General features: G+C 36.6%; 1 protein-coding gene across 1 annotated transcript; it reads right to left on the reverse strand.

Moving 5' to 3' along the window:
* Positions 1–520: 520 nt before the first annotated feature.
* LOC120439848 (immunoglobulin mu heavy chain-like) lies at positions 521–14,564 on the reverse strand (the record flags this gene model as incomplete). Its single annotated transcript, XM_039611129.1, has 14 exons — positions 521–532; positions 946–1,079; positions 1,493–1,816; positions 1,949–1,978; positions 2,330–2,653; positions 3,575–3,898; positions 4,494–4,817; positions 5,582–5,878; positions 7,002–7,119; positions 10,178–10,311; positions 10,738–11,064; positions 11,462–11,515; positions 12,205–12,501; positions 14,468–14,564. Coding segments are annotated over 14 exons (2,796 nt in total), but the record flags the coding sequence as incomplete, so codon positions are not given.
* Between the last annotated feature and the right edge of the window lie 11,006 nt (positions 14,565–25,570).

Genomic DNA, 25,570 nt, shown 5'->3' on the forward strand with positions numbered 1-25,570 from the left:
AGTATGTTGTTTCAGTGAAATTCACCCACAGTTTTAATGTTTGGTGTACAGTTGTAGTTGTGCAGGTGTGGTCCCATGGGTGCACCAGGAAACTCAAAACCTCCAGGCTCTAACTGATAACAGAGGTTTACGGTACACTGACTTCAGATGTTGTTGTGCTATTCTTAGAGACCTTGAGAAATGATAGAGCGACATCAAAAATGCTTTCGATGTTTATTACATCCTCACATTCATATTCTGTTTAATATTTAAGGTAACAAATGTCATCTACTGAATCTTATTAATCTAACTTTAATTTAATGAAGCATTTACAGGAGTGAAATGACCATAAGATGCAGTTTAATATGCAGTTTCATTTTATTTACTTACTTTTCACATTTTGCACATCTGTTAATTGGGTATTTATATATGACAGCCATTAAATATAACAAATAAATGATTATGTGCATGAAAAGAAAATGAAAAATAGATTTTAAAAACAGATTAGAAATGAAGCGCACCCATTCCATCCAATTAGTTATCATCTCTTTATCTGCAAAAAAAAATAAAAAATCAGAAAGTTAAAAATAATCTGTTAAGAACAGTCATTTAATTACTATTACTAGTAAACCTTAATGTACTCTAAATTTACATCTTAATGTTACTTATTTCAGGAGATAGTTTTGGAATAAATTAAAGCCTAAACATTTCTAAATTACACGCATTTTTTTTCCTCCTTTAAAAAGCTAATTGTATAATTTTCATGTTAAGGTGTGCTTTTAAAAAGTGCAAACAGAACATTAAAATTCCTTATTCCTAATTTAATTTAAAAAAAAATATCTTTGAGTGCTCTTTTGAGTTTTCATGTACTGCATTTTCTTGTGATTGAGTTTATCCTACATTGCAACTCACAGACTTCAGTGTTCAATAAAACTGAAATGCAGAAAATGTAAATTGCATGTTTACCTTAAGAAGGCTGATAATTATGCTATAGAAGAGAGAGAATATGAAGAGGAATATGAAGGAGGAAGCTGTGGACCACAGGCTGCTAAAATCCTCTTCAGCGATGACATTGTCCCAACTCAGATCACAAAAATCATCTAAGAAGTGGAAGGTACAGTACACTTGGTTAGAGGACATCTATGTGCATCTGTTTTCTATTTGTTTATTGGGGTAATACGATTTTTCTCTTCTTTAATGGTGTTAATCGGAAGTGAAAAATGGAACAATTTTTTTGTGACGCTTCAAGTTATTCATCTACACATATACCAAAGAGTCTCCATGCAACGTTTATTTCAAACAGACAGCACACATATCAAGCAATTGGACACTGTGACTCAGACAGGCTGAACAACAACATCATGACAACAAAAAGCAAACATTTTGTCTCACAGTGACTGACATTACAAGTGCACAGGTTTTCATACAAAAAACTCTCATAGACAAAGAATGACACAAGCACAAAATATCACATTTAAAGCTTAGTAGTTATTTTCACATTCATCGGAATTACCATGGGTGCTGGACACTGTTTTGTGAATATTTTCAGATCGGACATGGCAGGTGAACGTTTTGGCTGGATCTTTTTTGTACCAGTTTGCCTTACTGGTGGTGTAAAGACTCATGCTTCGCCATTTCTTGTCATTTTTGCTCTGCTGTGCAGGGACGTTGGTGCCTGTAACATAACGTCCAGAATTTCGTCCATAACTTTCTGACCATTCGATTTGATACATCTTTTTCACAGCACTGGTGACCAGACACACCAGAGTGATTTCATCCTGAGGATTTAACTGGTCAGTGTGCAGCTGTGGGAGGATGTGGACTGTCACTGTTGGACCTGTCCCATCAGAAAGAGATACTCAGTTAAACAGAGACATTTGTGTACAAGTTTAAATAGAAGACATTGAGTTATGTATATATGTAGACGGATAGATTGATGTGTGTGTATGTGTGTGTAATTGCAACATACTGTTTTTCGGATCGAAAGTTGTGGAAACATCTGTTGAGGAGAAAAACAAAACAATTTTATTTAAAAAAGCTAATGTATTAGGTGTTATACCTCAATTTATTGGCTATTAGTTCTCGTCAAATAGCTTCTACATTTTTTGCAGTTTTAAATATTTAGTACTATATTTAGTTTTAAATATTCTATCAAATTTTGGGGTGACCTTTTTAATATATCATTAAAACTTCTATCCCAGTACATTAGAACTCGCAGAAACAACCAAAAACTAATTTTATATGACTTTGCATAAGCCTTACCTGGTTTCATGATGTTACTTTGTTTTATTACAAAATCATAGTGCCTACATTTTTTATATATATATATAAAAAAGTATCAGTTACTCACCTAGTGTGTTGTCTCTGTCAGTTTTATTCAAAGATCCACTTTGGCCTCCCGTAAATGTACACATAAATACAGAATCTTCATTCAAATCACTGGAATTTAATGTGAGAAAACTTGCTGCGTTGTACACTTTCTTTCCATCTGTCTTTCTTGATTCAGAAACTGTAGTGATCAGATCTATTTTGCTGGTGATGTCTGTTCCATTTTTCAGCCATTTGATGGCATGTTGCTTTGGTGCAAACTCTTTGGCAAAGCAGGAGGCAGTATAGGTACCGTCCGCATCAGGAGAGGAAATCACTTTAAGAGTTGGATCCTGCTTAAATGCCACTGAAAAGCAAAGATGTATGAATGCAAAAGCATGGAATTATTTATTTCAATTTACATACTATTCATAAATTTAGAAATCCATCCATCCATTATCTTTTACGGAAAAACCAGGAGCCTATCGTAACTGCCTTAGGGTGAGAGTGAGGATACACCCTGGATAGGTTGTGAGTCTTTCGCATGGCTAAAACATAGAGAAAGACCACCATTTGCAGTCACATTCACACCTTTGGGCAATTTAGAATTGTCAATTAAGCTAACCCCAGAAATGAGAAATATTTAAGAATATGTCATGCTATTTAATAAGGAGAATTATTTGCTTTATGTTATTTATTTGACATAAGCAGCATATCTGAATATGGTTATTTTATTTTATTTTTTTGTTGAAACATTTTTTCCTTGGTATGCTCAGATTCTTTGTCAATATAAGCAGCTTGAATTGAACTTACAATTAATTTTGCTTCCTGTACAATTTCTTCCAAAAACATCAAAACCATGAACCAAAAGAATCGAGAACTAAAGAGAACTAACTTGTATTTTTGTCAGAGGTAGCAATCACTAGGTGTAGCTCAGTAATAATTTAAGAGTAATTGTAATTACTGTTCAGAAAACAACTAACAAAAAAAACCCCTACTTGTGCTGAACAAGGCTACTGCATTTGATAATGCATTACTCAGTTCAGTGATTATTAGGTCTTGTCAAATTGCTTCTAATTTTTGTAAAATTTTAAATTCATTCAAATTGTTTAACTTTGGAATATGTTGTCAGTGCTTTCATGTAAACTTATTGTAAGTCAAATTGAATAAGATAAATTGATTAAATGTGACTTAACATAAGGTTTACTTAGTTTTATGATGTTACTTTATTTCATTACAAAATCAAAGTGACAATACTTTTTTTTAAAGAAAAGTGTCAGTTACTCACCTTGTGTGTTGTCTCTGTCACTTTTATTCAAAGATCCACTTTGGCCTCCCGTAAACACACAAGTGAATTCAGTATCTTCATTCACATCATTGGAATTTAATGTGAGAAAACTTGCTGCGTTGTACACTTTCTTTCCATCTGCCTTTCTTGATTCAGAAACTGTACTGATCAGATCTATTTTCCTGGTGATGTCTGCTCCATTTTTCATCCATTTGATGGCATGTTTCTTTGGTGCAAACTCTTTGGCAAAGCAGGAGGCAGTATAGGTACCGTGCTCATCAGGAGAGGAAATCACTTTAAGAGTTGGATTCTGCTTAAACGCCACTGAAACACAAAGATGTACACAGATGTATGTATGCAAGAAGGAATTGAATGTGTTTTTATTTAAGTAGAAACACTTCTTCCTTGGTATTTTTACACCATTTTTTAACATAAGCAATGCAAAGTGTACTTTCAGTGAAGTCATTCTCTACCATCATTTCTTCCAAAAACAACAACAACCAAAAACAGAGAACTAAAGAGAACTCACTCGTATCCTTCTCAGAAGTGACAATCACTAGTTTCAGTGCAGTAATACTTTACTAGTAATTGTTACTGCCACACAAAATCCAACATGTACTGAATAAAGCTACTGTCTTTGTGGATGTGCCATTTCTCAACGTATAAGCTATTAGTGCTCATCAAACTGCTTCTACATTTTTTTGCATTATATTTAAATCCCTTTAAATGTTGGGGTAACTTTTAAAATCTATTACTAACACTTTCATGTCAGTACATTAGAACTGAATGAAAGTATAAACAACAAATTCTGTATGATTGGGCATAAGCCTTACCTAGTTTTATGGTGTTACTTTGTTTTATTACAAAATCAAAGTGACAATACTTTTTTTTTTTTTAAAGAAAAGTATCAGTTACTCACCTTGTGTGTTGTCTGTGTCACTTTTTTTCAAAGATCCACTTTGGCCTCCCGTAAACACACAAGTGAATTCAGTATCTTCATTCACATCACTGGATTTTACAGTGAGAAAACTTGCTGCGTTGTACACTTTCTTTCCATCTGCCTTTCTTGATTCAGAAACTGTACTGATCAGATCTATTTTGCTGGTGATGTCTGTTCCATTTTTCAGCCATTTGATGGCATGTTGCTTTGGTGCAAACTCTTTGGCAAAGCAGGAGGCAGTATAGGTACCGTCCGCATCAGGAGAGGAAATCACTTTAAGAGTTGGATCCTGCTTAAACACCACTGAAAAGCAAAGATGTATGAATGCAAAAGCATGGAATTATTTATTTCAATTTACATACTATTCATAAATTTAGAAATCCATCCATCCATTATCTTTTACGGAAAAACCAGGAGCCTATCGTAACTGCCTTAGGGTGAGAGTGAGGATACACCCTGGATAGGTCATGAGTCTTTCGCATGGCTAAAACATAGAGAAAGACCACCATTTGCAGTCACATTCACACCTTTGGGCAATTTAGAATGGTCAATTAAGCTAACCCCAGAAATGAGAAATATTTAAGAATATGTCATGCTATTTAATAAGGAGAATTATTTGCTTTATGTTATTTATTTGACATAAACAGCATATCTGAATATGGTTATTTTATTTTATTTTTTTGTTGAAACATTTTTTCCTCGGTATGCTCAGATTCTTTGTCAATATAAGCAGCTTGAATTGAACTTACAATTAATTTTGCTTCCTGTACAATTTCTTCCAAAAACATCAAAACCATGAACCAAAAGAATCGAGAAATAAAGAGAACTAACTTGTATTTTTGTCAGAGGTAGCAATCACTAGGTGTAGCTCAGTAATAATTTAAGAGTAATTGTAATTACTGGTCTGAAAACAACTAACAACAAAAGAACTTGTACTGAATAAGGCTACTGCAATTGATAATGCATTACACATCAGATCTTTGGAATATATCTTATTTAATGTAAACTTGTTGTAAGTCAAAAAGAATAATATAAACTGATTAAATGTGACTTAGCATGAGGCTTACGTGGTTTTGTGATAGGCGCCTCTGCATTTCCAGCAGCGTGATTCACAGCACATTGAAAATTCTGTCGTCCATCCCAGTCCTGTCTCCTCACTCGGATTTGACTGACTCCAGTATAAACATTGCCTTTTTGTACTGCAGGGTACTGGATGAAGTCTGTCAAGGGATTGCTGTCTTTGTTCCATGAGAAAGTCACTGCAGGAGGGTTAAAGCCAGTGGCAAGGCAGCCAAGAGTGACCATATCTCCACTTTCAGAACCACATGGTACCAGAGGAAACACAGTGGGTGGACTTGAAGTTTCTAAGAAAGGGGAGACAACACTAATTAAAATACCAGAATAGAAATACAATAACATGCCACAAATTTTCACTTAGAACTGATTAAAGAGAAAGCCCAAGAGAGGACCATTTTGTTTAATAAAGGCCAGCGTGAAGACATTGCCTTTTCTAAATGTACAATACAAAAACATTTCAAGTGCCTGAATCCTTCCGTGCAACATTTTTTTAGAGGCAGTTTGCCCATCAGCCTCCCCCAATAGTATTATAAGTTTAACTTTTCTGCTACTCAACACATAAATTAGAACATTATTTTAAATGTAGAACATGAACAGAAGTCATTAGTGAAGCATAGTGTAAAGTTGTTAAATGTTCTTTCACAGTGTTGATGGCAAATTCTTACAAAAACACAATAAATTTGATCCACCTTAAGCAGCGATCTCTGAAATGAGATGGCATTCTTACCTGATGAAACAGTGACTGGTGTTCCCTTTCTCGAATGTCAAAAGCACTGAAGCACAGTACTGAATCTAGTTCATTCATAATATCAAAAGGCTAATCTATTCACGATATGGAAAAAGTCTAATTCAACATTTTTTAATCCCACTAGATTAAAATCTTATTAAATCACCAAATTATACCCATTTTGACATTATCACGTTTGACAATATTTTTTACAATAAATGTACATTAACATAACTGTATTTTGAAGTAAAACTTCACATAATGGGAAGTTATATTATAACTTGTAAAATGAATTTCTCTATCCGAAACATATCCTATGCAGATTTTAAATAGGACAAGTCTTACCTGATGACATTTTTATCTTGATGCCATTTTCTTATGAGTCAAAAGCTCATTTGTGACAGTTAACCGAGTCTTGTCTTACTTCTTACAAAAATTAATTACTATGACATTCCAATTTTGGTCTTAAAATAAGTTTAAAACACTTACTTCTTGATATAGTTATAACTAACATGAATAAATCATGTTTTGTTTTTTGTTTTTTTTACAAATTCTTTCCTCTTTTGGCGACAAAGTGTTCCAATAATGACTTACTTTGCTGAATTTATCCCAATTGATGTATCAAAATTGTCGTAGTCGATCAAAAAAATTCTGTCTTTAATGAAAAATACATCAATTCATACCTGACGTGACGGTGACCATTGTGCCTTTTCCCCAGTAGTCAAAAGCATAGTCACAGTCTAACAAATTATTCACCACTTCATACAAAAACAGACTTTCCATCTTGGCATACTTGGTTTTCTTCATGTTGTTTGTGCAAATTGAGATTCAAAAAACTGAATTAAACCTGTTTTTCACCACCAAGTGTTTAAACTGAGTCTTCAAATTACCACATGCTCGACTTGCAGTATTTTACAAATACAGTGGGAATACACTGTACACTAACACAGTTTCTTTGGAAAATATCAAAATTTTTAACTCAAAATCTTAAGATTAAGGACATATTTCAATTACCTTACCTGTTGTGACTGTAACCATTGTACCTTTCCCCCAGTAGTTGAAAGCCCAGTTATCACAGTTAATGGAGTCTTTTGCACCTCTCACAAAAACTAACTTCTCAGATATCCTGTTAAATTGTAACATTTTTCTGACTTTTTAAATAATTAGAACCACTCTAAACTCAATAATTGTTTACATAGTTATGTTCCAATTAAATTAAAGGTCACAAAGCTTTTAATCACCAGAGTTAAAATTATGGCTACAGATTGTAGCCTTGTAATACGCTAGAAATTAAAGCACAGCATGGTTTTCACAGTGCTTTTGAACTTATATGTCAACATTAAAGAAGAAGAAATTAGATCCCTTTACCTGGTTGTGGCCTATTCCCAGTAGTCCAAAACAGTGTCTAGTATAAAATCTCAAAAATATGCAACATACAAAAACAATCACGCTAAACTTCTAAATATGTCAAATGAAACTGTGAAAGTTTAACATTTTTATTATGAACAATATGAACTCGGAAAGCTCATCTTTCCTGTTGTGACAGTGACCATTGTTCCTTTTCCGCAGTAAACCAAAGCAGAGTTACAGTGTAATATCTCGATATATCCAACAAAAATAAGCTCTTTTAAAGCCCTGTTGGTATCATTGAAGTCTAAATGTAATGAAAATGAAAAATCTTTCATGGCAAGAAAAAAAAATATGTTCAAAAATATTTTGTCACCTTATATATGGTTACACTAGACTAATATATAATAAATAAACCTGTCATTTGCGCAGATGTTTTTCTTCTTTTTTAATGTCAAATTAACAAAGATTTCATTTCATATCAACCTGTCAAATGTAGACTTGTTCTCACTCAAAATAGATCAGATTGTCATTTACCAGGGGTTATTGTGAGTTGTTCCTTTCCCCCAGTAGTCAAAGTAGCTAGCATAGCCATAGCAGTCACAGTGATCTGTTACAATGTCCTCTAATATAAATGTTTAACTTAAATCAATGAAGTGTACATGTTTCACTGAAAAAGCAGTTCCCTCTGTGCCATTTAGTTTCCTTTGGGACATCCATTTCCTCTGGTTTGGCTTTTGTAAAATTAGGTATCTTGTCAACGTCCTCCTTCTTAGAGCTCTTGTTAATTCCAACTTTGATAGAAAATAAACAGTAGAAGTTATTTATTGCTTTTTCAAATAGGGAATCCATTACTGTTAAAAATTTTACAAATTGTTCCTACTCGTGGTGAAATTACATTTTATTACTGGAGTATATCATCAACACTAATGACACCTTTTCACCTTTGCCTTGGTATCTTAAAAAAGGTTAGGGTTACAGCTACTTAAACACCCTCTAGACTATGACCAAGAAATTTAGGTTGAAATTATTTGTAGTAACACAAGTGTAAATTTAAATACATGCTTCTTTTACCTTATGGTTCTCAGCTCTTAATCCGTGACTCCATCCACTTGGGTCCATTTGTGTTTAAGTGGTGTAAATATGTCATTAGAGATTGAATACGAGTTGTCCCTCGAGTAGACCTTATGTGAAAAATATATTAGAAACAACTCCTTGGTCTTCACTTGGTGTCTAAGGTGTCTACAGCTTTCTGATTATTCATCAATAATTAAGTTTCTCGGCCTTCATCCCACTATGCAGATGTGACCCTAAAGATGCAGAGAAGCAACTCTATAATGACTGTTTTTAGAAACTGAAAACTATCAGGCCTTAACTGATAACAGAAATTTGTAAGTGTGAATCAAATATGCTATGGATATGTAAATATACAGTAAGCTGCCAGATGAGTATGTTGTTTTTCAGGGAAATTCATTCACGGTTGTAATGGTTGGTGCACAGTTGTAGTTGTGCAGGTTTGGCCCCAGAGGTGCACCAGGAAACTCAAAACCTCCAGGCTCTAACTGATAACAGAGGTTTACGGTACATTGACTTCAGACGTTGTTGTGCTATTCTTAGAAACTTTGATAAATAATAGAGCAACATCAAAAATGCTTTCGATGTTTATTACATCCTCGCATTCATATTCTGTTTAATATTTTAGGTGCCAAATATTTCTTACTGAATCTTATTAATCTAACTTTAATGTAATGAAGTATTTACAGAATTGAAATGACCATTGTAGTGTTTTTTCTTTTCGTTTTTAAAAAATTTTTATTTCCTTGAGCAGTTCATTTGGTTGGTTACTGAGAATTAAAGTAACAACAGAATCCAGAGCAGAAAAATAGTCATATCAATATCAGAATGCAGTATAATATGCAGTTTCATTTTATTTATCTATTTTACACATTTTACAGATGTGTTAATTGACTATTTATATATGACAGGCATTTAATATAACAAATAAATGATTATGTGCATAAAAAGAAAATGAAAAATATATTTTAAAAATAGAGCAGAAATGAAGCGCACCCATTCCATCCCATTTGTTATGATCTCTTTATCTGCAAGAAGAAAACATCAGAAAGTTTAAAAAAAGTCTCTTAATAAGAGCAATTTCAATTTTTATTTTACCCATTTATGTAATTTAAATTTACATCCTAATGTTACTTATTCCAGGAGATAGTTCTGGAAGATTATATTATGGAAATTAAAGGCTATAATTTTCTAAAATAAACTTATGTCTTTTTTTTTCTTCTTTAAGAAGCTAAATAATTGTATAATTTACATTAGAAAGGTGTGCTTTTCAAGTGCAAACAGAACATTAAAATTCCTGATTTAAAAAAAAAAAAGATATTTGAGTGCTCTTTAGAGTTCCCATTTACTGCATTTTCTTGTGACTGGGTTTATCCTACATTACAACTCACAGACTTCAATAAAACTGAAATGCAGAAAATGTAAATTGCATATTTACCTTAAGAAGGCTGATAATTATGCTATAGAAGAGAGACAATATGAAAAGGAATATGAAGGAGGAAGCTGTGGACCACAGGCTGCCAAAATCGTCTTCAGCGGTGATATCGTCCCAACTCAGATCACAAAAATCAGCTAAGAAGTGGAAGATACATTACACTTGGTTAGAGGAGATCTATGTGCATATGTTTTTATTTGTTTATTAGGGTAATATGATTTTCCTCTTTGTTACTAGTGTTAATGGAAAAGTGAAAAAAGGAACAGTTTATGTGTATGTCTGGTATTTGATATTGTTTCAAGCTATTCATCTAAACATATACCAAAGAGTTTCCATGCAACGTTTATTTCAAACAGACAGCACACATAAAAGCAATTGGACACTGTGACTCAGACAGGCTGAACAACAACATGATGACAACAAAACAAACATTTTGTCTCACAGTGACTGACATCACAAGTGCACATCTTTTCATATAGAAAACTGTCACAGACAAAGAATGACACAAGCACAAAATATCACATTTAAAGCTTAGTAGTTACAGTCACATTCTCTGGAATTACCATGGGCATTAGACACTTGTTTTGAAATATTTTTATGTCCGACTCCGACACGGCAGGTGAACATTTTGGTTGGATGTTTTTTGTCCCAGTTTGCCTTACTGGTGGTGTAAAGACTCATACTTCGCCATTTCTGGTCATTTTTGCTCTGCTGTGCAGGGACGTCGGTGGCTGTAGCATAAGGTCCTTGTGTCTTTTCAGACATTTCTGACCATTCGATTTTATATGTCTCATCCACAGTACTGGTGACCAGACACACCAGAGTGATTTCATCAGGCTTATATGGGTCGGTTTGCTGCTGTGGGGGGATGTAGACTGCTACTGTTGGCTCTGTCCCATCAGAAAGAGATACTCAGTTAAACAGAGAGATTTATGTTCAAGTTTAAAGTGAAGACACTGAGTTCAAATGTATATATGTAGACAGACAGAAAGGTGTGTGTGTGTGTGCGTGTGTGTGTGTGTGTGTGTGTGTGAATTTAACATACTGTTTGTCGGATCTGCAGTTGGTGAAACATCAAAATTATTTAAATGAAACTACTACTTTCATAATATGTTATACCACTAACACTTTAATGTCAATACAAGACAACTAAAATAAACTAATAAAATCAATTATATATGTATATATATGCATAAGGCCCCACTGGTTTTATGGGTTTACCTTGTTTTATTAAAGAATTAAAGTGTTTTGGTTTTTAAAAAAACAAACAAACTATGAGTTACTCACCTCCTGTGTTGTCTATGTCAGGTTTGTCCACAGGTGGATTCGGCTTAGACACCTCTGAAATACAAAGACATACAAACATGTATGTATGCAAAAGCAGGATACAGAAGTTGAGGGAAACTGTGATACTGTGTTTGTACTATATCGATTTCGTTAGATTAAAGTAGTAACAAAATAAAATGACTGAGCATTCTATTTATAAATTTAGAAAAATGTAAGAATAAGTTGTGCTATTTAATAAGGCAAAATATTTGCTTTTATGTTGGTTATTTGACACAAACAGCATATTTAAATATAATATTTTTTTAAAGGTTGAAACAATAATTCCTCGATATGTTCAGATTTATTTTGTCAATGTTAGCAGTTCAAAATGGCCTTATTACTGCTTCCACTACCAAAAACATCAAAACTAATAAAATAGAGAACTAAAGAGAGCTAACTTGTGTTCTTATCAGAGGTAGCAATCACTAGGTGTAGCTCAGTAATAATTTAAGAGTAACTGTAATTACTGGTCTGAAAACAACTAACAAAAAAAGAACAACTTGAAAAAGGTTACTGCATTTGATAATGCATTACACATCAGTTCAATGGTTATTAGGTCTTGCAAAAGTGCTTCTAATTTTTGTAAAATTTTAAATTCATTCAAATTGTTTAACTTTGGAATGTATTATCAATGCTGTCATGTAGTAATTGTAAATAATGTTCAGAAAATAACTAACACAAATGTGACTTAGCATGAGGCTTACGTGGTTTTGTGATAGGAGTCTCTGCATTTCCAGCAGTGTGGTTCACAGCACATTGAAAATTCTGTTGTCCATCCCAGTCCTGTCTCCTCACTCGGATTTGACTGACTCCAGTATAAACATTGCCTTTTTGTACTGCAGGGTACTGGATGAAGTCTGTCAAGGGATTGCTGTCTTTGTTCCATGAGAAAGTCACTGCAGGAGGGTTAAAGCCAGTGGCAAGGCAGCCAAGAGTGACCGTATCTCCACTTTCAGAACCACATGGTACCAGAGGAAACACAGTGGGTGCAGTTGAAGTTTCTAAGAAAGGGGAGACAACACTAATTAAAATACCAGAATAGAAATACAATAATATACCACATATTTTCTCTTAGAACTGATTAAAGAGAAAACACAAGAGAGGACCATTTCGTTTAATAAAGGCCAGCGTGAAGACATTGCCTTTTCTAAATGTACAATACAAAAATATTTCAAGTGCCTGAATCCTTCCGTGCAACATTTTTTTAGAGGCAGTTTGTTCATCAGCCTCCCCCAATAGTATTATAAGTTTAACTTTTCTGTTATTCAACACATAAATTAGAACATTATTTTAAATGTAGAACATGAACAGAAATCATTAGTAAAGCATAGTGTAAAGTTGTTAAATGTCCTTTCACAGTGCTGATGGCAAATTCTTACAAAAACACAATAAATCTTATCCAACTTAAGCAGTGATCTCTGAAATGAGATGGTATTCTTACCTGATGAAACAGTGACTGTTGTCCCCTTTCCTGAACGTCAAAAGCACTGAAGCACAGTACTGAATCTAGTTCTTTCATAATATCAAAAGGCTAATCTATTCACGATATGGAAAAAGTCTAATTCAACATTTTTTAATCCCACTAGATTAAAATCTTATTAAATCACCAAATTATACCCATTTTGACATTATCACGTTTGACAATATTTTTCACAATAAATGTACATTAACATAACTGTATTTTGAAGTAAAACTTCACATAATGGGAAGTTATAATATAACTTGTAAAATGAATTTCTCTATCCGAAACATATCCTATGCAGATTTTAAATAGGATAAGTCTTACCTGATGCCATTTTTATCTTGATGCCATTTTCTTATGAGTCAAAAGCTCATTTGTGACAGTTAACAGAGTCTTGTCTTACTTCTTACAAAAATTAATTACTATGACATTCCAATTTTGGTCTTAAAATAAGTTTAAAACACTTACTTCTTGATATAGTTATAACTAACATGAATAAATTATGTTGTTTTTTGATTTTTTTTTTACAAATTCTTTGCTCTTTTGGCTACAACGTGTTCCAATAATGACTTACTTTGCTGAATTTATCCCAATTGATGTATCAAAATTGTCGTAGTCGATAAAAAAAATTCTGTCTTTAATGAAAAATACATCAAATTCATACCTGATGTGACGGTGACCATTGTGCCTTTTCCCCAGTAGTCAAAAGCGTAGTCACAGTCTAACAAGTTATTCACCACTTCATACAAAAACAGACTTTCCATCTTGGCATACTTGGTTTTCTTCATGTTGTTTGTGCAAATTGAGATTCAAAAGACTGAATTAAACCTGTTTTTCACCACCAAGTGTTTAAACTGAGTCTTCAAATTACCACATGCTCGACTTGCAGTATTTTACAAATACAGTGGGAATACACTGTACACTGAATCACTGTTTCTTTGGAAAATATCAAAGTTTTTAACTCAAAATCTTAAGATTAAGGACATATTTCAATTGCCTTACCTGTTGTGACTGTAACCATTGTACCTTTCCCCCAGTAGTTGAAAGCCCAGTTATCACAGTTAACGGAGTCGTTTGCACCTCTCACAAAAACTAACTTCTCAGATATCCTGTTAATTTGTAAAATTTTTCTGACTTTTGAAATAATTAGAACCACTCTAAACTCAATAATTTTTTACATAGTTATGTTCCAATTAAAGGTCACAAAGTTTTTAATCACCAGAGTTAAAATCATGGCTACAGACTGTAGCCTTGTAATAAACCAGAAATTAAAACAGTGCATGGTTTTCACAGTGTTTTCGAACTTAAATGTCAACATTAAAGAAAAATAAATCAGATCCCGTTACCTGGTTGTGGCTTATCCCCAGTAGTCCAAAACAGTGTCTAGTATAAAATCTCAAAAATATCCACCATACAAAAAACAACCACACTGAACTTTTAAATATGTCAAATTAAACTGTGAAAGTTTAACCTTTTTAATAAGGAGTATATGAAGCTTGTCTTACCTGTTGTGACAGTGACCATTGTTCCTTTTCCCCAGTAATCAAAAGCATCATCACAGTGTAATATCTCAATATATCCAACACACAAAAACAAGTTCCTTTAAAGCTCTGTTGGTGCCACCGAAGTCCTAATTTAATCAATTAAAAAGGATTTAAAAAAATTTTTGTAGAAAAAAAATACATATATTATTTTACCTGTTGTGACAGTCACAGTGGTTCCTTTTCCCCAGTAGTCAAAGTAGTCACAGTGACAGATTTCAATTGTACTTCAGTGCAAAAATATTTTTTCACGTGATTACACTAACCTAATAAACTGGATAAACCTGTTATTTACACAGATGTTTTACTTTACCGCCAATGTCAATTAAGCACACAGTGTAACCAATTTTTCATTAAATGACAAATACAGAATTGTGCTCACTCAAAACAGATTAGGTTGTTACTTACCAGAAATTACTGTGACTTGTGTTCCTTTCCCCCAGTAGTCAAAGTAGCCATCACAGTGATCTGTTACAGTCTGCTTGTAATACAAATACTTTTTTAAATTTAAACCAAGGAAGTATGAAAAAGCAGTTCCCTCTGTGGCTTTTATAAGCAGTTTCCTTTGAGACATCTATTTCCTGTGGTTTGGCTACTATAAAATTAGGTATATGCCAACTAGGGCTCCTCGATTATGGCAAAAATGATAATCACGATTATTTTCACTGAAATTGAGATCTCGATTATTTGACGATATTTATTTAACAATAACAATGTATTGAATAATGGCTTTAAAGATGTCAAAAAATAATATAAAATAGTGTGCAAATACTGATAACAGTGCAAATGTTTGCAATATGAAAAATGTAAACATCTATGTTTAGTGAACTTCAAAATACTGCATAATACTGGTTGTTCACTGTGTTAATTGAGCAGTGGTCTTTGGCGAGGAAAACGTTACCGCGTTTGTTATCTCCTTGTGTCTCTGGGAGCTGGTGGGATATTTAGTCGCGTTGTACAGGGTAGCGTGAATGGAGGTCTGTGAGGATGAAGCAGGTGTTGTCAAAAGTTTTTTCTCTATGTTCCTTCATTGTTTGATCGTATGTCACTTTGTGAGAGGTCTTCAAATGAATGAATAAATTTGTAGTGTTGCTCTGTGGTGCAGCTACGACACCGTAGCAAAGTTTCCACACTGTCTACTTGATCCACGTCTGACTCCGTGAACCCATAATGTTTCCACACCACTTAAGTCGTTTTACCTTTTTTCAACCAACGGCATTCTTTCTTCAGCAGCCATTATCCTCTCCTCTCCAAATAACTTCTGCTTAGCTTTCCGAGCTTCCCTCGGGTCCTCTTAATTGTTGTGACGCGTGTTCGAAACGCAGAGAGGTGCGCTCGATTTGCCACACGGAGCAGCGCGAAAGGAGGAGCTAATAATCGGCTCAGTCATTTTTAATGATCGTTGAAAGCCCAGATCGTAATCACGATTAAAATTCGATTAATTGAGCAGCCCTAATGCCAACTTCCTCTTGTTAACTCCAGTATGTATAGCAAACCACCAACAGAAGTTAATTATTCATTTTCAAATAGATCTAACCAATATCTATTTAATGTATTAATGTCCTAAAAATAGGGTAAACACCCTGTGGACTATGGAACCAATAATTTTAAAGGCTGAAATTACTTATGGTACCAAACATTCTTAGTACTTTATAGATATATCACACAGTCACAATGTTTAGTGCATAGTTGTGAATATTCAGTCAGCTTGCTTAATTAATTTCATGACACCTAACATCAGTGTTAGTCTGTCTTTCTGCATCCACTTGGGTCCTTTTGTGTTTCAGTGGTCATCAGAGAATGAATGCAAGACTATACTTTTACCCATACAGTGAATCAGGTTTTTTGAGTCATTTGATTCACTGAGTCAGTTGACCAGAGAGTGCAAAAAATGTACATTTTCACTCAAACTTAATTTCTTTTCTCTTTTCATGTATATCCTACTGCTAAGATGAGTGATTCTAAAAGAAAACAACTGTTCTATAAAGCAAAAAAGAGCAAAAAAATTTCTCAAGGGAACATTTATTTTGTTTATTTTTATTTTATTAGTATTTTCCTTAAATGTGTCGAGTATATATTTTCTCATCTAAATGTCCACTGAGCTGTGAGCCAGGGGGCAGTAATGCGCCTTAACATTGGTTGCCAACCAAGAAGAAGAAGAAGAAGCTGTGAGCCAGGAGGGAGGGGGTGAGTGAGTGAGTGAGTGAGTGAGTGATTTGTCTATAGAGATTGAAAATGTGACGTCATTCAGGGGTAAAACCGCAAAGGATTCTGGGAACTCGTGGCAAGAGGTACTAGCGGGCACAGGCTTTCAATTGAAATCAGTTACACAGCGATAAAAAGACACAAAAAATTGGCAAGAAGCTGTTGTATTATTAACTGCACACGCCGGGCGAACGACAGCCGCGTGAAGCCGACGGGAAATGCGATTGGTTTTTATCGGATTCCGGCGTGGAAAAGAAATTGTCCAAGCCATGTCTCCGAAGTCACGAAGAGGCGACGGATGGCCTGGATTGCCGCTATCAGAAGACCTAATATAACGTTCGAATACACTCCAGCTCACGTTAGTCTGCTCCAAGCATTTCCACAAAGGTAAGTGTTTTGTAGTAGTTAATACGTCTTATATGGCGCTGAAAACATATACTTTTATTCACAGGATATAGATTTTTGTATCACTAATTGTCCAGTGCGATTACAGCATACAATATTATTGTCACTGCTACATTTCTGTAATGCGTACCAGAAATTCTTTTCACTACAAATTAATTACCGTGAGCTCAAAGGTCCTATTAATAAACGGTTAACGAATGTATTTATGAAGACAATTTGTGAGACTGGTAAACTTACCTTTGTTTGTCCGATGGTCTTTCGTTCTACACGGTGCATTTCAAGGTCCTGTACCCATCCGACGGTAAACTGTACCTGGGCTTGTTGCAGTGACCTGAAGTTACTAAAAACTTAATGAGTGTATGCACTCACTCCAAGAACCGTATAATTATAAATCTGAGCGTGGTGAAAGTTGGGCAGCACGCTGACGTCTTTTGTCCACTCTGTGTGCTCCTAAGGGTCTGACCCTTTCACTCCTTTGATTTTTTCCAAGTACCTTTTCTTTGCCTTTTCGTCGAGTCTGTCTTTGTACGGACCGGCATTGTTCTCCTTAGTTTTGTACATTGCTTTTTTGGTGAGGAAAGAAAAACCAAGAAGGTATTGGAACCGGAGAATAAACGTTTTGCGGTGCTGCAAATGCTTGCATTTAATGCGGTAATTTGAATGTTTTTCCACGAGTTCCCGGCATGCAGTGCGCGAAAGTCACGTGGTCTGTCAATCTCTATGCTACGATTCAGCACAGGGAGGGAGGGGGTGAGTGAGTCCTGAGTGATTCGCTTATGCCACGATTCAGCACAGGAGGGAGGGGGTTAGTGAGTCCTGAGTGATTCGCTCGCTCTATGATTCAGCACAGGAGGGAGGGGGTGAGCGAGTCCTGAGTGATTTGCTTACCCTACGATTCAGCACAGGAAAGGAGGGGGTGAGTAGCTCAAATGTGCTGTTAGCATGTTAGCTGAGCGATGCTACTGTGAACCGAGGAGCTATTGTCTTGATGTGAGCTTCTACACAGGGTTTTTTCTTCCAGTTCAGAGCAGAAATGTTTTTGTTAAGATACTGGATGTTGTGTTTTTCTCCACAATTTTAATTATAAGCTAGATATATTGCTGCTAACAGCAAGAGGGATGAGTCAGTGAGTCAGTTGGGCTTGTGAATCATGATTCATGAGTCAGTAAAGTGATTCTCGAGTACTGAACGATTTGTTCATGATTCGCGCATCACTAGTCCTTCAGGCAGACCTCATGTCAAAAGTATAACAGAAACAACTACTTTGTGTTCACTTGATTTGTATGGTGTTTGACGCTATCTGATTATTTCCTAAAAGTTGATTCTCTTCAACTAGACCTAGGGTTTTTAATGGGGGAAATGTTTCATCACTCATAAATTCATGACTTCCTCAGTCGCCTGAAGGAGTCACTTGGAAACTGCTACGTCCAGATGAACCAACTTTCGAGGATTTCCTTAGCTCAGGTATCCTGATGGTCGACTTGTTTTGTATGAATGCATGTGTCAGGTATACATATTAATACTCGAGAATCTGATCAAAAAAGTTGTATAGTGAGTACAAAAAGGTGTGAGATATAATCAGTGTCATGATGCCAGCTATTTATGCGCACCTGGTTGAAAACTTTAAAATGGACCCAGAAATGTCGTTCCGTTTTTTTGTACATTTTTAAGTCTCGAGGAGCTAGAAAAACTTTACCATAGGCATGTTTTGTACCTTAGGCTCATCAGAGACAATCATATCCAGGTAAAAATAATTCCCTTTAATCTACAAGCATTTAGGAATTATTTAGCTCATTTCATGGATAATTTCAGTGACTGAACTATTGCCGCTCATTCGTACACATTTAATTTATTATATAAAATATACAAACTAAATCTCTTTAAAACTCATAGAATCTAATGGTTTGGCTTCTTTTGTACATGGCACTTCATCAAACTGTTGTCTGCTACAGAGTTACAAGTATTATACGAGTAGTAATATAGCATCCAACATCTCCTGCTTGCGTATTTCTGAAAACATCTTAGTGGTGTGACAGCAGTTGATTGAGCCAGCCCTGCAAACCCTGTGGATGGACGATGCAGTTGTAACATATGTGTTAAATACTTGTGAATTTCACCCAAAACACCCCTTTATTTAATTAAATATTTCGTTTTGCATCTGACTCTCCTGCCTGTGTGATCTGAGTCTGTGTGCGCTGCGTAGTGACGTAGGCGCGTGCATGTGTGCCCCGGTCACAGCTCCTTTCAGCATGGCCGGGGGTAAGTCACTGCCACGTTGCTCTCTGCTAATTAAAGTTTGTTCAGAGCCCAAGCTGCAATGTGAATACAGCCGAACCGCAGCATTTTTGTTTGTCAATAAGAGATTCGTTCGGGATAAGTTTTGTGGAGGGCGGAGTTTGCTAATATATGTTTTTAATGAATTTTAGCTGAGAACGCAGCTGAAATGCTAGCATGCTAAGTTAGCCTGATCGCTAGCGGCTTGTGAGCGTACTCGCGGCAGTTTTTTTTAACAGCGTGCACTCTTTTTTCCTTCGTCAGGAGAGGTGCACTGGCAGACACATGACACACATGCAGATCAGATCCATATTTCTGTGTTGCAGGTATGGAGATGTTCTTATGTTTTGGAGATGCAGTCTTTCATTACTTGTTTTTATAAGTACAGTGTTGTATTGCCTGTTGCATGGCGATTATTAATGTGATTGAACTTAAGTATAATGTTTGAATTGTAAGTACCAAAGTATTGGGTCCTGGTTATTGAATTGTATATATCTGACAGTTTATTTGTTTTTGAATTATTTTGTTTATTGTTCTTATAAGTTGTTTTTGATGATTTTTCAGTGACATATTATTTATTTTGTGCTTTTTGTTTTTGAGAGCTTAAGTTAAGGTGTTAAAACAATTTGATGTATTTGATTTATTATATCATTGTAGTATTAATGAAGCTGCGGTCACAGCTCCTTTCAGCATGGCCGAAGGAGAGGTGTACTGGCAGACACATGACACACATGCAGATCAGATCCATATTTCTGTGTTGCAGACGTACAGTAAAGAGCCAAAGACCCAGTACTGTCTCCTGCCTCTTACTTTCACGCCAGAACACAACGCAACGACAGCAGGCGTAACACTTGAACAGGTTACACAGTGGACAGTGGGAGGAAGAATCCTAAAGCTCTCATTGTAGACCACCCTGTGTGATTCTCCACTCGCCGACCAGAAAAGACAAACCTGCAGTTCTCAGTTGCAGCACCCCATCCACGTCTGATCTTGCTTCGGCAGATTCAGTAACACTGCCAGAGACTTCCTGTAATCTATTACAGTTGTTAAAGAAACGGTCCAGGAACAGGTCACTCAGGCTAATCCTGTGTGAACAACTGTAAATATTGTTTTTCCTACTTTAAACATTTTTGGTGTATTAGAAATATTCTTGTTTAACTGTTATTGTTGTTTACTTTATTAAGATAAGATAACCTTTATTAGTCCCACACGTGAGAAATTTGTTTTGTCACAGCAGGAAGTGGACAGTGCAAAAGTTATGAAGCAAAAATTAGAATAAAATAAAATAAGAATAAATACAGTACATCAAATATGTACTGTAAATGTACATCAGTACATTTATTTATTGTCATCAAATAAATATCCATGTAAAATTGTTTAAAGTTAGCGTTATATTCATACATGTCTGTGAAGGTTCTCAGTCATCCAGGTCATCGTAGTCAAAGGAGTTTGCAAAGAAAAGCATCTGGACTTCTTTGAGTTGCTTGAAGACGTTTCACCTCTCATCCGAGAAGCTTCTTCAGTTCTAAGGTCAAATGGCCGAGAGTCCCAGATTTAAACCCAGTGGGAGTATCCCCAAAGAGGGACAAAGGACCCCTGGTGATCCTCTAATCACATGCGCCAAGGTGTGAAAGTGGGTGTGGGACCTAATCAGCCAGGGTTTCGGGTGAGCTCATTGTGAAACCTGGCCCCACCTTGTCATGTGAATTCCTGAGGTCAGATGGCCCAGGATGTGAGTGGGCGTTAAGGCGTCTGGGGAGGGAACTCAAAACTGGATTATAGATGGCAGACAGTTGGTGTCGTAAACCACCGCCTCTGTTCAAAGATGGTCGCTCATAGTGGACATAGATGGCCAGGTTTCACAATGAGCTCACCCGAAACCCTGGCTGATTAGGTCCCACACCCACTTTCACACCTTGGCGCATGTGATTAGAGGATCACCAGGGGTCCTTTGTCCCTCTTTGGGGGATACTCCCACTGGGTTTAAATCTGGGACTCTCGGCCATTTGACCTTAGAACTGAAGAAGCTTCTCGGATGAGAGGTGAAACGTCTTCAAGCAACTCAAAGAAGTCCAGACGCTTTTCTTTGCAAACTCCTTTGACTATATTCATACATGTTAAGTTCAGTGATAATTACTGTTTTTGAAGACAATTTATTAATAACATAAAACTTTTAAACCAATGTGACACATATAACAAAGTAACAAATATATTCAAATAAAAACATTTTCCTAATACATAACTCATTTTGGAACTAATCTTTCTAGAAGTGAAAACAGTCTGTTCATCCTCTCCCTGCTCTCCTCTCCTCAGCCTCTCTTTGCTGCCTCATGTCCTCTCTGATGAGATCTGATAGCTCATCATCCCAGTGTCTTTTCCTGTTTCTCCCTGTTGTGGATGGCTGACTCACTTCCTCATCGCTTTCGTTTTGGTCACCCACTGCTGTGCTTGGCCCTGGAGTGTCCTCAGGGAAAGAGGACATTAGGACAGAAGGCCTAATGGAAGGCCTCTGTCCTATCACCTCATCCATGAGGGCAAACCAGGGCCAACTAGCAGCAGTGGCCTTCCCACTGACTGCCTCTTCTGATCCTGGACACTTGCAATCCTAAAGGCAGAGGAAATCAAAAGTGACAGTAAATAAATAAAAACAACACGACAGCTCTTATTACTTGCACAGTTATTAACCTGTGTTCTTAAGAATTATCTTCTTGATAACACACATACATACATATTTAATCTAAATCCAAAAGTTTTCACAGCAGAACACGAGAGGAATACCGTCTGGACATCACAGGTTCTGTACAGCATGAGGGTTAACAAATTCGTATTCTTATGAATATGATGTGTAAATTGATTTATTCTTGTACCTCCATCCCACAGTGGCCGAATTCTTCACCCCAGTGAAGGTGGTGATCATTTTCTCCTCATTTTAATAAATTGAGCCGTTTGGACTTTGATCCCAAAACATATCACTAAAAGGTTCATTCGCAAAAATCAAAATTAGCTGTATGTAAGCAGCAATACATGAAAAACCACGGGATCCACCATACAAGCTATTTTATGATTTTTTTAATTAAAAAAAAACATGTCTATGCAGATGCCCAAAGCTTAACACTACAACCACTATGAACTTTTGTACCACCAGATTTGCATATACTTACATTTGAAAGTGTTTTCCTCTCCCGCTTCGACCACCATCGTTATCAGAGAAAAAAATCTCCTGTATGGGCCACAATGAATCCTGAGATATGGTAGGACACGAAGGATACACGAGACCCATCCTTGAAATTCGGGGGAAATAAGGACGCATTTGTATGGCGTTATTTTTGTGCCTCTATTCTGAGCGCATGTAAAAAAAAATTGAGCGCACGTAAAAAACATTTGCAGGTGCAAGTGTCGCATTTTGAGGAAAAATTTCTTTTGAGCGAAGAAAAGCTAAATTTGAGTGAACAAAGTTCTTTGCTGCGTGCAAAAAATGTATTTCACTGCTATTATCCATACACACACAATAGCAGCCCCTCTCGCTCAGTTTTTGCATTTGCGCTTGCTCGCAATGTGTTGCTTGCGCTCTCAACATTTCTGCCCGTGCGCGCTCAACTCTTTCTGTACACCGTTATATAGGGCTTTGGAGCATGATGTCACGGCCACGCCCCCTCCCGCCATGACAGTAGGCCAAACGAAGCACACGGAAGTGTCAGCTATGGTTCGTACGTACTGTGTTGTCGGTTGCAATGTTAGATCACACGATAGGGAAGGCAAGAAGCTGGAAAATGGGCTCTCTTTTCATCGTTTCCTCTCCTGGAGGCAACGGGAGGGATCTCATGTATCCGATATTATTAAAAGAATACGTCAGGCTTGGATTGCAGTGGTCAGACTCGGACCGGTACGCAAGGCGAGTGCAACGAAAGCAAAAAAGAGCACCCATCGGGGGTAACCCCCGCCCCAAAAACATACAAAATTGCGCTCATTGTACGCTAATCTGCACATAACTTTCAGATGAATCACGCACCTGGAATACTGGTGTACATTTACCTTATGTGTATGCACTAATTTTATCTTACATGCTTTCATTATGCAGCTGCAGAGTATGAAGGTGTGCCCCATGCAGAAGTAATAGATGAAGATCTGACAGAAGACCAACAACAAAATCACCATGTCATGGAGGCTGTGGACAGGAGTTACTCATATCATGTGAGGGTGAAGACACAACACTGCTTGATAAGAATGTTAAGGTGTGCTGTGTTTTGGTGAATATGTGCCCCAGTGTGGTTGTCAAACCAGGGCCAAATGAAACTTGCTCTTGTTGAATATTCATAAAACTGCTGTGTTGCATGTACAGTTCATTGTAAATAATTGTACTTTCTGTAAAGTGGTTTCAATAAAACAGAAAAGAAAAGTATGTTTGTTTGTTTTTTTATTCAAGATCTGTTCACATGTACTTAGCAAGTACATGTGCAGGTACACATGAAATGCAAACTATTTACATGGCAACGCACAGCTGGCACCAACCGTCAATCCTTCATCTAGAGCAATTTTGGGGGCAGCTGCTGAGGAGAAGTCCATGTTATGTGCAACCTCTGGCTGTATCTTGGTCATATGGTCAACGTACTCACAACGTGGGGGCTTAAAAACGGCCAAATCTTGTATCCAACCATTTGTGAATTAGATGTGCGCCTCCAGGAATTTATAATTCCGAAAATGATTCGCCATGTATGCGCTGACTCCACAGACAAGGTACGCGAAAATATCGGGATAGGACAACGGCGGTAGGCTGTCTGGGTTTCCGCTCCACTGCCTTATTTCATACGGGTCCACATTACCGATGCACGCTATTTTTTCCAAATACCGTCTCTTGGCGTCTGGGTGCGATCGGTCGCGATACAGCCCTTTGTCTTTTGCGCTGATTTTAAGCATGGCTCTGACAGTCCTGCTTCCAACACAGTGTGTTTGTTTTGATTTGTGGCCTTCTGTCATGGCGCCGCGATCCCACAATGCACTGCGGCGTGACGTCAACTCCAAAGCCCTATTTGTGCCACAAAACCAGCCAATCACAGACTTGGATGCAAAAAAATCTGATTGGCTGTTTTGGTCTCCAGTCAGATCGAAATGACGAAATGCAATATCCCAGAATCCATTTCGTCCAAAACTCAAACGAGGCAGTAGCGGAGGAACACAGAGTGGCGGAGTTTGAAATATTACTCTTTCTGGGTCACAAAATAAAGTTTTAAGATATTTTCATGTGAGAATGTTGCTGTGTAAACTTCAAATGTCTGCTCGATTTATCAAGACATCACATGTTCTCGGAGATGCCTGTTACCCACCAGCTGACCGGGTGGTCACTCGGGTTAAACGTAATATATAAGGCTGAACTGACAAAAAATTGGCCGACTACACCACCAGGTATTATAGAAAAAACCATAAAGCCTTTGAACTAAAACAAACACTGTTGTGACAGTGATGTACACTCCAGCAAACAGCTGATACTAGAAATTAATATTAAATAATTTCTAACAACAGCTGATCAAGCTTAAACGTGCTGCTGTTTAGCGCAACATCCGCTGGTTTCCTCTTTCTGGCGCAAAGTGGGCGATAGACAAACGAGAGGCGATCAGCTGATCATTGATCAGTTTCATGATTGAAGTAGCAACAGGAGAGGGAGGGGGAGAGAATGAGAGAAGAAGAGGCAGCTGACAGCGTAAAGACAAAATAACTCCAGTTTTGTCTTTTTTATTCTAGCTGAAGTACGGGACGAAACGCGTTCATTTTCCCCTCAATACGAATGTATTGTAATTGGTCCAGCCCAGAGTTGATCATGACCAATTGGCTAATCCACCACCTTTCATTGTTTATACCGTTACAAAAACAAACAAACAAACATAAAAATGAAAAATCATTATTGGCTCACCGGGCAAATGCCCGGTATGCCCAATGGCCAGTCCAGCTATGCGGTCAGCTGGTGGGTAACAGGCATCTCCGAGAACATTAGAGCACTTTTGCAAATATGTGATGTCTTGATAAATCGAGCAGACATTTGGAGTTTACACAGCAACATTCTCGCATGAAAATATCTTAAAACTTTATTTTAGACCCAGAAAGAGTAATATTTCAAACTCCGCCACTCTGTGTTCCTCCGCTACTGCCTCGTTTGAGTTTTGGACGAAATGCATTCTGGGATATTGCATT

This window comes from Oreochromis aureus, linkage group 4 (assembly GCF_013358895.1).
Source record: "Oreochromis aureus strain Israel breed Guangdong linkage group 4, ZZ_aureus, whole genome shotgun sequence".
Lineage (NCBI taxonomy): Eukaryota > Metazoa > Chordata > Actinopteri > Cichliformes > Cichlidae > Oreochromis > Oreochromis aureus.